Source organism: Balearica regulorum, chromosome 25 (genome assembly GCF_011004875.1).
Source record: "Balearica regulorum gibbericeps isolate bBalReg1 chromosome 25, bBalReg1.pri, whole genome shotgun sequence".
Taxonomy (NCBI): Eukaryota; Metazoa; Chordata; class Aves; order Gruiformes; family Gruidae; genus Balearica; species Balearica regulorum.
In genome coordinates this window covers 510233-525483 of record NC_046208.1, presented here as the reverse complement: position 1 = coordinate 525483, position 15251 = coordinate 510233, and the positions used below count along the sequence as shown (strand labels likewise).

General features: G+C 48.1%; 1 protein-coding gene across 4 annotated transcripts; it reads left to right on the top strand.

Moving 5' to 3' along the window:
- Positions 1–16: 16 nt before the first annotated feature.
- Positions 17–14369, top strand: LOC104630459 (cryptochrome-1). 4 transcript variants are annotated; one of them, XM_075775661.1, is made up of 12 exons: positions 17–325; positions 1267–1436; positions 4510–4942; positions 5928–6044; positions 7720–7867; positions 8455–8595; positions 9449–9619; positions 9784–9924; positions 10438–10589; positions 11504–11601; positions 12126–12236; positions 13393–14369. In XM_075775661.1, the coding sequence occupies exons 2-12, from the start codon at positions 1421–1423 to the stop codon at positions 13554–13556; spliced, it is 1692 nt and encodes a 563-aa protein (XP_075631776.1). In that variant the 5' UTR covers positions 17–325; positions 1267–1420; the 3' UTR covers positions 13557–14369. The 4 variants fall into 4 exon arrangements, with proteins under 4 accessions (XP_075631776.1, XP_075631775.1, XP_075631778.1 ...); XM_075775660.1 differs by having other exon boundaries at positions 4507–4942; XM_075775663.1 differs by lacking the exon at positions 1267–1436.
- Positions 14370–15251: the final 882 nt, after the last annotated feature.

Sequence of the window (15251 nt, the reverse complement as noted above, 5' to 3'; positions counted from 1 at the left end):
GGGGAAGCGGCGCCGTGGGGTGGGGGGGTGCCGAGGCCGCCCCGCCACCGCTATGGGACCCCCCCGGCCGCCAGCCCCCGCTCCAAACCACGTTAAAGCTCCGCGGGCAGGAGGCAGGGCCCTGATAGAAGCGTCCCGCGGCCCTCCCGCCCCCCCCCTCCGAGCGGCCCTTGCGTAACCGCGGCGGCCCGGCCCGGCCCGGCGTGGCCCCTCCCTCCCCGGCCGGCGTTGTGTAACGGGGCACCGTGGGGCGAAGGGCCGGGCACGGGCTTCCGGGAGGAACCGGGCGCTGGGCCCGCTGCGCCCACAGGCCGTGGGGAAGGAGGTAAAGGGGGATCGTGGGCGCTGGGAGCCGCGGCGGAGGTGTGGGGCCGGGCCGGGCCGCTCGCCCCCCACCCGCTGCGGGGCTGGCGCAGGGGTCGCCTCCCCCGCTCCCGTCCTTGTCCCTTCCCCGCCCGTCTGAGGGCCCGGCCCGGCTCCCCCGCCACGGGCAGAGGTCCCCGGGACCCCCGAGCGGCTGCGGGGGGGAGACCCGGGCAAGCCCCTACTCGTGGGTGGTTTTGGGGCTCTTTTCCTGGTGCGACTTAAAATGCCATTTTCTCACATCAAGTGCTATATATAGCGCTTTATTTATCACCTAAGCTATTAGAACAAGAGGAATAACACAGAGGTGTTGAATCAACAGCAGCCTCAGGTCTGGCTCGATGTGGAGACTGGGATTATGTAACCAAATTTATGCCAAAAATGCATTCTTAAATCCCGATTAAGGAATTGTTCTCAAGCCTGTTAAATCAGAATACCATTAAACAACATAATGGTGACAATTATTCCCCTTCAAAAGCCCAAACCACGGTTTGAGGGCAGTCGTGAAGCTGCTTTTTCCAGCTGTCGGACACGTGTATTTAAAGCTTTATGATTGCATTACCATCACTTCCTAAGCAGACAGGCTTACAAGCCAAGGAGAACATCTGTGGTTTGACTTAACTGGACAATCCAGAGTGCCTGCCAAGGAAATTAAACTGTTAAAAAATTTTCTTTCCCAGCTCCTGGGCTGCAAGCCCGTACCTGCCCCATCTTGCTCTGCCGGCTCCGAGGGGCGGTGGACCGGAGGGTGGTGAGCCGGCTGTGATCCTTCTCCTCGCTCAGGAATTACACAAAAGCCTCGAGTCACTCAAACCATCTTTGATGCAGAATCCACCTCAACACATATATTTATGATCTTTAGAAGCATTTAAACCTGGGCAACTAATTTCTCAATGGTTGTAGGAACAGAAGCAGCACAGCTGGATTCGGATGGTGACACTCTGACCACTGCATCCTTCCTGCAGAGAGAAATGCTTATCAGCAGGAGAGCTGTGATCAGCAGTTGTGGGGCATCGCCTTTTTGGGGTGACCTGTTGTAAAGACCCTGTAGTGTCAGATGAGTAACCCTCAAGGTAAGGCCCAGTTGTCTAATTTGGGGTTTTCCCTGCTTTCTGTCATGGTGTACCTCTCCCAAAGTGTGGGGGCGCATTGGGTGCGAGGTGTATTTTCTGCCTGCGTTGGTTGATTTTTTGATGAACAGATGCAATCCAGATGTGGCAGGGAGTCTGTCTGGACTAGCTGGGTGAACGCCCTCAAGCCACCAGTTCACAGAGAGTTAGAAGAGTAGCAGTGCATAAATCCTAACACAAAGTCAATCGACAGACAGCTCCTGCTCTGCCTTCCCCCTGTCACCCCAGAGGATCTTCCTCTTCCTCCTTCCTTCCAGCCGGGCAGGAGCATCTCAGGGTGCAGCCCTTCAGTGCTGAGCCACCACCTCCTTTCTGACATGCCTGTAGCGCTGCTGGGCCTGCACCGGTGATCTCTTCCTCTTCCTTCCCACCCAACGGTGGGTCCCAGTTCCCCACCCAGCCCTTCACCCCTTGGGCTCTGGGCTCGCTCCCTCCCCAGCCCCCTTTCCTGGAACCCCTGCTCCCCACCAGGTCTGATTCCCCCAGTCCCCTGCGCTGGGATCCCCAGAGCTGTTCCTAAACCTGGCCCCTTCTTGCCCTGGCCTGGCGTCACCCTGCCCTGTGCCCAGTCCCTCCCAGTCCTGCTCCCCACAGCCACGTCCCCCTGGCCCTGCAGGGAATGTCACCACTGGAAGGGCTGGAGCCCCCCCCAGGGAAACCCCAGGCTTGGGGCCATCCCATGGGCTGTATGGGGCTGCACAACCCTGGGCTCAGAGCAGTCTTCTAGGCTGTGTGGGGCCAAGGGGCACTGGACTTGGGGTGCAAGGCCCTGGACTTGGGGTGGCCCTGCAGACCGCATGGGGCCGCAGGGCTTGGGACAGCCCCAAAGGCCATGGGGATATCTTGGAGCCCCTGATTTGGGACAGCCCCTCGGTGGTGCAGCTGGGACAGCTGGTGCAGCTGGTCCTGTCCTCCTGCCACAGGATGCGGGGGACTCTTCTGGCCACCTTTGTGTGGTTTGCTACCGAAAAGTGCCAGCTGGGTGCTCCCCCGAGCAGCAGGAGAGTCGCCTTGTTTTTCTTGTTCTCCCAGGATGTGCAGGCAGGGCAGTGCCCGAGCCAGGGTGCAAGGCAGAGCACCCTGCAAAGCCCAGGCCCTTGTCTTTGGCTATGCACGGTGCTGCCCAGCGCTCACGAGCTTGCAGGGTTTGCTTATCAGGGGGTTGCGATGGGCTGTGTCACGGCCTGGGAATGCAAGTGGGTTTGTCTTGGCGATGCTGATGTTTTTGGGAACAGGGCAAGTCTGACCATCTTTTATAGGGCTGGTAAAGCTGTTGATTGTGGGTTGAGTGGGGACAAGGGGCCGAGTCACTTATTGCAGCCATTTGGGAGGGTGTGAGTGGAGCAGTTTGGCTGGAAGAGTTGAACTAGATTAGAGATTATTGTTTGGTTCTTTGCTAATCCCTAATCTCTTAATTCTTCTCTGGGTGGTAATGCTTGAAATTAGAAGGTGCGGGCCCAGCTGGGAGGTGGGTGTTGAGCTTCCCCCCTTTTACGTGGGAGAGAGTTGAGATGCTGCTGGGTTTGGTACAAACACGAGGTGGCAGCTGGGCTCCTTGTTTCTGTTTGCTGCCGTCAGCCGAGTCTGTCACCCTGTGAGCAGAGCAGCCAGCAGTTGCGAGGCAGCTACCCCAGACTGAGAGCCAGGATCAGCCCTCCTGCCTGTCCTCTAAACTCAGCGGACGCAGTTCAAAGAGGAATGAATGTGTGTGCTAATCCCTACATCAGCCCCACCTTAGAAAAAGAGTAGTTTTGTGCAGTTATCACCACCCAGCTCTGCTATGGAGAGAGAAGGGCTTTTCTCCTGACACTTAGAAGCACCATGAGGTCTCCTGCGGCTCGGAAAGATGGATAAAAAGTATGGCAATTGGATGAATTGAGATATTATGCTCTTATATTGGAGTTGGGCTATGCTTTGCTTCATTTCATCTCCAGTAGTGAGGAAACATGCCGCGTCTCTCATGTCTCCTACTGAAATCCAGAAGGGTTTTTCACTGCCTGAGTGAGCGTTGTATCAGGTCTCTGATGAGATGAGGGCTCCTGCAGAGCTGTTCTCCTGCAGCCCGTTGTGCACAAACGGAGGCAGAGCTCCTTGAAATCATCTTCTTGCCATTGACTTACAGAGGGTTTGCTGATGGCCACATCTCTGGGTTTATAAAATGTTTTTGTGGTCTGTTTTGATTCCTTCCTTCTGGTGAGCACTGTTGGGATGTAATTTAGTTTAGGGATTTAATTTAAGGAATTGAGTGACTCATTTGAGGACGAAGCAAGGTGGTGACACAGCTGCTGAATGGTGGGACCTGGCTGAGCAGAGCAGTTTGGTCCCTGTCGTGGTTTAACCCCACTGGTAACTGAGCACTGCACAGCCGCTTGCTCGCCCCCCCGCAAGGGGATGGGGAGGAGAATGAGAAAAAAAAAAAAAGTGGGTTGAGATAAAGACAGTTTAAAAGGATAACAAAGGAAGAGAGTAATAATAATAAAAAAATAATAAGCAATGTACAAATGCAGTTGCTCACTACATGCAGAAGGAAAAAACCAACAACCTGATGCCCAGTCACTTCCGAGCAGCGATCTTGGCTCGCTTCCCCTGTTATATCTGGAGCATGACATTACATGGCAGGGAATATCTCTTTGGCCAGCCTGGGTCAGCTGTCCTGGCTGTGCTCTCCCAGCTTCTTCTGTACTTCATGAGAAGCTGAAAAATCCTTGACTTAGTGTAGGCACTGCAACTACCCAACAACAACTAAAACCATCAATGTGTTATCAACATTATTCTCGTACTAAACCCAAAACACAGCTCTATACTGGCTACTAGAAAAATAACTCTATCTCAGCCGAAACCAGGACAATCCTGTTTCTGCTTTTCTCTCTCACAAAAACTTACCAAAACCAGAAGAGATTTGTGGTAAAAAAGAGCTGAGGGCTGTTTGGAGCTCCATTTCTAATTGTTAATTGATCTTGTTCTTTAATAGGGATTGTGTATCCTGAAAGCCAACAGTTCCCTTTCTCTTTAGCAGATCTGAGGAGAAGAGCCAGGATGCCACATCGCACCATTCATCTTTTCCGGAAGGGACTTCGGCTTCATGACAACCCAACGCTGCTGGCTGCTCTGGAGTCCTCGGAGGCCGTCTACCCTGTCTACATCTTGGACAGAAAGTTCATGACATCCGTCATGCACATAGGGGCCCTGCGATGGCATTTTCTGCTGCAGTCCCTGGAGGATCTCCAGCAAAACTTGTGTCAGCTGGGCTCTTGCTTGCTGGTTATTCAAGGAGAGTATGAGTCTGTTCTTAGAGATCACATCCAGAAGTGGAATATCACGCAAGTGACCCTGGATGCGGAGATGGAACCATTTTACAAGGAGATGGAGGCTAACGTACGACGTCTGGGAGAAGAGCTGGGGTTTGAGGTGCTTTCCCTGGTGGGACACAGTCTGTACGATACCGAACGGTACGTGATTGCCCCAAAGACCAGTGAGGTGTCTCCAGGAGAGTTTATTTTAGATTTAGCAAGCATCAGGGAGAAAAGGCTAAGTATCTTGGTCCTTCTGGATCCTAACGTGTTCCTTTTGATAAAATTGGACTATCTGAGCACTGTTTGCTGGAGATTTTTTCTGTGTTGGTCTGCTGGAGGTAACAGAAGAGATTTCAGGGGGTTGCACAGGTGTTAGGATGTTGGGCTGTGATTTAAGCCTGAAGAGTTTCTTAATATTTTCCTTTTGGGCAGTTTAATTCACTTGAAATCTTACATTAGTCACTCTTTTAAACAGAGTGGAAGAAATTCTTTAACACAGTTAATAGAACTTTTCTATAAATTTTTTGTGTCAGATTTTTTTTTTAAAATCTTTCTAATCAACTTTCACTGGTGGTTGGATACACTCAGATCCAAGCTGTTATGCAGAGCTGAACAACCGAAGATACTGAAATTAATAATAATAGGGAGGTGATCAGTAATAGCTAAAACAGCCTTAATAGTCCAACTCTGGAAAGCCTCTAATTTATGTAAATGGATGTATGTATGTGACTTGCTGTATTGAATTCTGTTTGCATGGGTGGTTGCATACATAGAAGAGTTATTTATTGCCCTGAACCTAGATTTTTTTTTTTTTTTTGCAATCTGTCTGCCTCTGGCAGCCCCAGAGGTGTCCTACACCTTTCCCTCTGCCATCCTGGTGATGTCTGGCTGTGCTGAGCTGCTCAGTTAAAGCCATGGCTGGCATCCCGGTCCCAATTTTGTTGTCTCAAGTCCTGAAAGACTGTTCTCAGGATGGATGTGTGTTCGCTTGGGGAAGTTTTACTTGTAAAATCTGTAATTTCCACATTCAGTTGTACGAACCGGGGCTGTTCCAGCCTGTGCTGTCACCTTCCTATCCACTGGCAGCTCCAGCTTCCTTCTTGGTTTATACTATGGTGAAAAGTGATCTTGTTTTATTTAGGATTTTGGACCTGAGTGGTGGGACTCCCCCATTAACATACAAGAGGTTCCTTCACATTCTCTCTCTGCTCGGTGACCCTGAGGTGCCTGTCCGAAACCTTATGGCTGAAGATTTCCAGTAAGTAACACCTAGCCAGCAGGAAACCACAGGTCCTTTTTCTCTGCCCAAAAGAAGAGCCAGGGCCAAATGGTAACGGAATGTTTTAGATGTTACGTTGCATTACTTGTATGTGTGGAGAGTTATCGATTGCATGTAGAGATGGGATGTGATTCTGCTGTTGGGAAGGGGGAACAGATGAGAGGGGGTAAAGCCCAAAAACTTAAGATTTTGCAAGGTGCATTGAGACAGACTTTTAAGGTATGTAAAAGTTTACAGAGGAATGACTAAGGAATTACAAACCTCTTTCTCAAAGTCATGCTCTAGCTTCCTCACAAGATTCAAGGCAGGAATTGGATGAACCACTGTAGTTTGTTTTATGCAGGAAATTTGGTGGAATAATCATACTGTTCTCTTTTGGCTTGGAATCTTTTTTCTCCTCCCCTCTGCTGTATGGGAAGGAGGGACCAAGTTCATGTCTCCCAGGACTTGACAAGAAACTCAGGGTCAAGGATGTCTTATGTTTAGCTCTGCATGAGGAGAGGTCAATGATCCAAAGGGAGGCAAGACTGGGGTAGGAGAGAGCTGGCCGCTGGGGATGGGACTGCAGGTACTTGGGACTTCTCTGTCAGGTGCCTCCTGCGTGACCTCAGCTCTGTGTCAGTAAGCAAGGCTTAGGTCTTCCCATCTTGGGGGAATCCTCTTAATTCCGGAATGTTGTCCTCAGATAGTCCGATGATAAGACCCCTGTAAGTATTAGGATATATCAGTTCCTATATTTTTTTCTTGCACTGTTTTTTTTTCCCTTTTTTCCCTGATTTGTTTATTTGCACTTTTAAAATTAATGACTAGAGGTAAGTGGTTCACATGCTTCCCAGCAGGCCTGTGTTATGTCAGTGCTCTGAGAGCTGCACTGGCCCCTTCTGTAGGTGTCTGCAAAAGAGCTGAGCTCAGTTTTTTCCAGGTAAGTAGAAAGATCTCTATTGATATCTGAGTTCATTCATGGTTTTTGACAAGTCTGCATACCACTGACACATCCTTGAACCTCCTCCTCAGTTTCACAGGGGGAAGAAAAAACATACCTTGATGCTCTTTCAGCCTTACAGGGGGCACAGGCCTTGGGGAAGCCTCAGTAGCTGAGGCTGCAGGAGACATGTGAGGGGACTCCTCAGAGGTGTGGGCTTGGGGAGCCCCCAACTTGCTTAGGAAGGTGCAGCCCAGGGAGCTGATCTGCCTTCTTTCCTATGAAACCTCTCCCAGAGTGAACTCCCCCCAGAGGCATGGAAGCTGGAGCAGCCTTTAGAGGCAGCGCCAGTGCCCCATAATTATGTTTAGAGACTGAGGAGGCTCTTAGCTCCCTCCCAGGGATGGATGAGACAGCTGGGGGAAGCTGAGGAGATGTCTCCGAGCCTTATGTAGCAGATGGGAAACTGAGAGGGATGAGCTGAGCTGAGCTGTGGGGGCTGCAGCCGACTGCTCTGAGTGTGATAATTTGGTGGGTCTGTTCCTTTTCCCTCAATTCAGACTAGAATTACCTGGAGTGATTGCAGGATGAGCTTTTTCTTCCCCAAGGAAGGTGCAGCCTGGGTTTTCTGGCTGTGCTCTCGCCGTGTCATGACAGAGGCCACGGGCAGGGATCTTCCTCTGTCTTCTGGTGCTGGTTCCCTCTTTGAAAGAGGTCTCTCTTTCACATTAGGAGGTGTAGGTCCCCTGACCCGGCCCTGGCTGAGTGTTACAGGGTGCCTCTCCCTGTGGATTTGAAGATCCCCCTGGAGAGCCTCTCTCCCTGGAAAGGAGGGGAGACCGAAGGGCTACGGCGCCTGGAGCAACACTTGACTGACCAGGTCAGCCTTGATTTTACATGAGTGATGATGGTGGCTCTAGATGGGCTGAGGTTAGTGTCCTCCTCTTATGTGTGGTTGTGTCTGGACCTCGAGAAGCTGCTCAGCTGTTCCAGCTCTAGCTGAGTTTTTCCCTGCTGAGTTTCAGCTCCTGGCAGCCAAGCCTGCCTTGGTGCTGGCTGCTTTTAAGCAGATGCTTTACCCATTCTCAATTTCGTAAAGTGGAAAAGATCTTCAGTGAAGTGCTGTTGGACTGAGAGTTGTTCCCTGTGTTACAAAATCACCCGGCTCTATGGGATGAGGAGAGCTTCACAGCACCCATGGCTGACATGTGGCCTTGACGTTGGGCTTGGAGGAGGTCTGTGTATCTGGAGATCTTGGAGGAGGATGGCAGTCTGGTCTCAAGATTTTGTTGTCCTTGATGGTGGCATTTGTGGGAGGATGGGCAGTGGGAGCGTTTTCCAGGCGTGACATTGAACATCCCTCTGTAATGCAGAAGCCAATTGCCAGGAGATTTTTTCCTCTTGTTTCATTAACAGGATGTATGTCACCTTGTACTGCCTGAACCCAGATTTCTGTTTTCATTTTAGGGCTGGGTGGCAAGTTTCACTAAACCGAAAACAATCCCAAATTCGCTGCTTCCAAGCACCACAGGCCTGAGCCCATATTTCAGCGTGGGCTGCCTGTCGGTTCGCACCTTTTTTTACAGGTTGTCAAACATTTATGCTCAGGTAAGAAAATAATTGGTCATGGTTAAGCAAATCAGGCACTCTCACGTGCCTGGCATGTGAGGGTAGGATTTAACACTCAGATCATCTTGGTAGAGACCTGGTGCATCAAAAAATGGTGCTTTGCTAATGTTTTCTCACAGCATGCTATGAAATCTGTGAAGTGGCTTTATATGTTGTGCGAAACACCTGTTAATGTATACAGCTTTTTCCAGTAAAGTTTTAGAAATACGATAAATGGGGAGCAATGAGAGCCAGAAGCAGCAGGGAAGTCCAGGAAAACCCTCCTAAAATTCAAGGAGTTCAAGAAGTCTGCCTGATGTTTAAGTGAAGGTTTTGATCAGTTTAGCCTGTTCAAGCAGTTTTGTTTTTAGAAAGCATCCATTTTCATCTTAGACAAGTTTTAACTATCGCGTAAACCAAAACCAACTTCTGAAAACTTCTTTGATTCTTAAGAAAAAGTACAGTTGAAAACAACCCAAGAAAACCAAGGTCTCCCTGAACCTCTTTCTTAAGAGTATCTCTTGAGACACAGCTGAGCCACCTGAATCCAGCTAGCCGAGCAGTTAATATGTTAATAAATGCATGTTTGGTTTAAGAAATCCCAGTTTGACACCATTTTGGAAGGCAGATGGAGAATGTTTGAGGTACCACTGAGGTCTAACAGAGTTCAGCTTTGTTTTTGGGGATATAGCATGGCTTTGGATCTTGGATTTCTTTGGCTTTCACAGTAAAATGCCACAAAGCCAGTAGTCTAGTTAGATTAATCTTTATTTTATGGGCCTGACAGTCACAAAAATGAGTGAGACTGCAATGGTGTATATGAACTGAAGCTTTCACCTCATGTCTTTTGAAGGCCAAGCATCACTCTCTGCCCCCGGTGTCACTCCAAGGGCAGCTTCTGTGGAGGGAGTTCTTCTATACAGTGGCATCAGCAACACCAAACTTCACCAAAATGGCTGGGAACCCCATCTGCCTTCAGATCAGTTGGTACGAGGATGCAGAGAGGCTCCAGAAATGGAAAATGGTAACAGGATGCATTGCCACAACTGCTGTTTATCAGTTTAGAGTTTTTCTATTGCCCTGGGATTGTTCCCTGCTGGCTATTTGAGGTGGGGCTTATAGCAGTGTGTAGGAAAGACGTGTAATGAAGCTTCATGCAGGAGGGCTGATGTTTTGTTTCTGTTGCAGGCACAGACGGGGTTCCCGTGGATCGATGCGATTATGACCCAGCTGCGCCAGGAAGGCTGGATCCATCACCTTGCTCGACACGCTGTTGCCTGCTTCCTGACGCGGGGGGACCTTTGGATCAGCTGGGAAGAGGGCATGAAGGTTCACTTCTGGTTTTTGGGTTTCTGTGTTCTGGCTGACCTTGAGAAACGTCTGCAAAACATGAGCCTGGCAGTGGGAGGTGGTACTGTAGAGCAGTGCTTCGTTACTGATCCTCACTAGAAATCTCATGGTTTATGACATCTCGTGGTCTCTTGCTTGAGTCTGAGCCCTGCTGTGCTGGGTGCAGCGGTGAGAGGTCATTCCCATCCCCAAGGCCTGATGATTTTGGATGATGAGGATACTGGAGACCTGCTCAGTCTGCAGCAGGCCTCAAAGCCAGACCTTTGGGCTTTGGATTGCTCTATCACTGGGTCCTGCTCTACCTTCCTTCTGGCAAACTGTCTTGCTGGAGACCCTTCCCTGTCTGCCCTGTGAAATGAGTAGCTCAGTCTAGCACAGTGCCAAGCTTCACCCTTCATCTCCCAGCCTGTTTGTTTTTGTTTTTTCTTTTTGCCACAAAGGCAGCTGTTTCAGGGGTGTTTCTCTCTTTCTTTTCCCATCCCTGAAGTGTAGGTGTTTGAAGAGCTGCTTTTAGATGCCGACTACAGCATCAATGCAGGGAACTGGATGTGGCTGTCGGCCAGTGCCTTCTTCCACCAGTATACACGGATCTTCTGCCCCGTCCGCTTTGGGAAGCGCACGGACCCTGAGGGGCAGTACATCCGGTAGGGTGATGCACTTGAGCTGATGAACTCAGTCTGAAACATAAAACCCTGTGAAACGGAGGTCATAGCAATGATTTTATTTAACACATAAGGAAACTGAGGCACAGAAAAGCAGAGATACATACCCGTGGTTGCACGGGAGATGTCTGAGTAGGGCATTATATTGATTTGTGAGCATCTCTTGGCTCCAGCACCCTGTTTGAAGAGGCTGACTCCTCTTTCTGAAGGACTTGAGTAAAACTTCCCACAGCTCCCCCGGCTCCAGTCTGTGCTGTGTTTCTTGGTTTTGTAGGCAGTCTGATTCATTTCAGATGCTTAAGTTTTATTTCCCACTCTGAGTGGGTCCTCTTTGCTTCAAAGTCTCAGTTTCCTTATCACTAGATAAGGTACTGATGGGCTTTCTGATAAGTAGTGGGTGATTTTACAGCCGACTGCAATAGGAGCAGGCTGTGTTGATGTCTGAGCACACAACTCCATTTCCCCACACCTCCTCTTCCTCACATCCTGTCTAGCTTTGGATCTTGTCAAGGGGAAGCCCATGCTGACATACCTGACAGAGTGGGACAGAAAATGACTTTTCTGTAAGAATTTTTTAGATTTTTAAAATTTGTTTGTTTTTGAAATATATTAAGGATTAGGACAAAAATATTTTGGATGAAGTAAAAACAGAAGTAATGTTTAAATCAACCCATTTATTCTTTGCTTAAAGTTAACTTTTGGAAGATATCACCCTATGGAGAGTTTCAGAACATAAAACCAGTTCTTTTGTGCAAATTGAATCAGAACTTTGCCATGGATTGTAGTATCAGTACGATCACCAAGAGTTAATATAGCATAGGTTGGTACACACTTCTCTTAATGTATGAGTATTTATCTGCAGGATTATAAAACCCCGTATTATTCCCATTTTGTAGGAAATACTTGCCTATACTGAAGAACTATCCCTCCAAGTACATCTATGAGCCCTGGACAGCATCTGAAGAGGAGCAGAAGCAAGCAGGGTGTATCATAGGTAATTCGGATGCCTTGCTAAGGATTTTGCTGCTGCTAACTGTCCAAAATAATTGCATGCATGAGATGGAAGCATTGCTCTTCCAACACAAGTCATGCATTTATCTGCTGAAAATAAATTAATCCAGCAGTCTACCTTCTGTCAACTCACCTTTAAAGTTTTTTACTGGAGTCTAATTTCAGAGTATGTATTTTTGCCTGAACTTCATGTCCTAAAACTATTGGATCACTCTAAGTTGTTGCCTTTGCATTTATCTGTCTCAAATGCTTGGCTGTCTTTAAATAGTTTCTGAACATCTTGTGCTTTTACGCTTCCTCTAATGCATCTTTGAAGTCTCTTACAATGTCTAAATGGGAACTCTTACTCTTTGATGGAGGGAAATAGGCTCTTCTGAAGAGTGGGTCATGTGCTTTATCTTAAATGACGTTTATTTTAAGAAAGGCTGCAAGTATTTGCCCTGGTGCAAATCCAGTGAAACACCCTTGATTAGTTCTGTAAAGGCTTCTATCTCCATGTTGCACCAGGTCAAGATTACCCCTTCCCAATGGTGAACCACAAGGAAGCCAGCGATCACAACCTGCAGCTGATGAAACAGGTCAGAGAGGAACAGTACAGAACAGCCCAGCTCACGAGAGGTAAGAGGTGCTGCAGCACTGTACATTCTGTGCAGGGGCTGTCACCAGGAACTGATGGCTTTGAGGGTTGGTTTTGTGTTGATTTCCAAGATGCTTTTCTTCTTGGTTACCAACACCATACGCTGCTCTTCTAGTTACTATTAAAACAGTGTCCCAGGAGGGAGAACCAGAGGTTTAGCAGAGTCCCTTCCCTTCTGGCCGCCCTTGCGGGATGGGAGCTTGCTTCTGCCTGCTGGAGAAATGCCTTCCCAAAAGCAGATCTTCTCCCCTTCTGTAGGCCTGCACAGACTCCCAGCCCCCAGCTTTGCCAGGTACCTCTCCAAGGTGCAGAAATCTCTGCAGCTCTGCCTGTGCCTCTTGTGAACCACAGCATTGTTGTTTGTGCTTTTAACCATGATCCGCCCTGCCCCATAGCAGGAATTATTTGAGATTCCCACTGACCAATAATGAGTGAAAAGCCCTTGAGAGCTGAGTTGCTCTAAGAAATTTATCTTTTGACCTTGTTTTCTAAATAGGTTAAGCATATGCATAACAAATCGGTAGTTATCAGGTAAGGCTGGAACACTGAAACTTTGGGGGAGCTTGAATTTATTAGGTATTTCCAATCACACAGATGTTTCACTGATATGCCACCTGTGCTCTAAAAATTGAAGTCCTAGAGCCTGTGATGAGCTCTTAGGCTCAGAGGAATCCTCTGCAGGAATGTAAGTGAAGCAACGCTTTTGTATTTAACAGTAGGTCATAGCAGCCTCTATATATATTACAGAAATCCAACATGCAGCAGCTGAGGGGAGTCTTAAGTATTCCTACCTCAATTGCTATGGTCAGAAGGAATTAATGGTTCCCAACCCTGTGCATAATAATGTATCCAGGAGGCTGCACATTGGTACCTTCCAAATATAACCAATATATGCTGACAGTTCTCCCACAAACCCGGCAGTCTAGGAGAGTAAATGTTGTTGTGATTGCTGTTGGAGATATGGAAAGCCAATATCTGAGAACCAGTCCTCTACTCTCAGCATTATTCTTGTTGCCTGTAAATAGAAGCGTTTTCTGGCACGCTTTGTAACTTCACCTGCTACTGTCATTGCGGGCTGTTGCACTGAAGTTGGAGAAGGACTTGCAAACTTTAATTCTTCTTTCCTTCGTGCTTTAGATGATACAGATGACCCAATGGAGACGAAGGTAAAACGTGACCACTCTGAAGAAAACATATCAAAAGGAAAAGTGGCCAGGATGACAGAACAAACCAAGATCCCATCAGGGATTACGCATTTGGAACCAAAGAATGGCAAAAGGGGAGAACCAGAGGCCAGCTGAACTGGACAAACCGCACTCAGTACTTTGCCCTGCAGATGGTGCCTCTTGTTTGTCAACTGACCTCCAAGAAAAATGTCATATCTTGAATGTGTTTGTTAGTGCAGTTATTTTGAACAAAATTGTCTATCTGTGAGTGGCTTACAAGCCGTCTGTTGCAGCTGTTAGGTAAATTCAAGTGGTGACTGGTTTTGATAGGACGTGTTGCTATAGAATTGTTCAAATCCACTTGGTCTTCATGCATCTGTATAAATAATTTTAAGGATAAATACTAGTCTTTCCAACATGCCAGAGAAGTCATAGTTGAAGAATATATGCACATTAATGTGTTCACATGTTAGTGTTAAAAGCTTGATTTGCCTGTCTTGTAGAGACAGAGGCTTAGGGATTTTCAGATATGGTTTTTAAGTTCACAGTTTGTGCTTGCAGTCCCCAGTTTGGGGAGGTACAGCAGAATGCAGCCTGTTGTAAGGTTGTGGGTAGTTCTTATGACTTAAAATGCGTAAGAAGTCCCATTTAAGGGTAACATTGCAAAATATCTCACTGAATTAGGGCTGACTTACAACTTTCTTCACCATAACTCCTTGGCTAATTCCTCTAGAAATGTAGGGTAGGTGTTATTTCTTTCATGTACTACATGTAAAAATTTACCCTTCCCTTGAAATGTCTCGTGAAGTTTCACAAGGCTGGATTAGTAAATTATTTTTTGTTATGGTCGGGGTTTTGGTGGGGTGGGGTGAGCAGAGCAGGTTTTTAATCACTGTAGGTACCATCTTTGGTTTTAAAAGAAATAAAAATTATTTCTGACATGAAAAATGTAAGGTCTCTAGAGCAATCTGTTATCACAATTGGCATCCATCTGTCCTCTTTGGAAACCTGGCTGCAAGACAACTCCAGTAGCAGTCCAGCACACCCAAACTCCTTCACCTTGAAAGCATCCGTGCACATAGCGCAGAAGCAGCGCAGGACCCGTGTGCACCAGGAGGAGGCCAAAACCTGCTCCTAGCAGCATCTTCCGGTGCTGCTGGTGACCTGCAGGACCTGTCAGGGAAGCGCACACTGGCAGCAGGGCGGCACTGCCTTCTGTTTCTGCAGTAAATACAAACACTGCAAGGACTGTCACACTGATCTGAGAGGCTGGTTGTACCCTCCTGCTGCACCAAACCTGCATCCAGCTCTTAGAGGCGCTGATCTTGCTTGACATTTTAGCTCTTCAGCAAACCTAACGATTTGCAAGGATGACCAGAAGGAAAGGCAGTTGCCAAACCCTTTATGAGAGGAAGGCCAATGCAGTGCTTGTGACTTCGGGGAAGATGACGCTGCTCTGAAGCCTCCTGGCATCCATAATTTTATTAATTGGGTTCCTTCCTGCGCTTAAAGGGATTTATTGCATTTGTGTCTGCAGTGCAGGTGGCCACAGGAATGCAGAGCTGGTTCTTGCCTCATGTTTCAAGGCATAGTCATTGCCTTCAAGCCCTAAATGGGCTGGTCTTTGATTACCTAAAACATCTCTACCTTGGAGTGCTTTGTGTCACCTGAGCTTCATTGTGAGTCCTGCGAACTGCCTAGTACAGCAGAAGACAGGACCATCAGCAGCTGTTGAATGTCTTCTGCTGTTCAGCATTGCCTCTAACCTTGTGCTGCAGGAGATGATTTTGGATGCTCAATGGTCATCAATGTCTATGCAGCCAGAGTGGC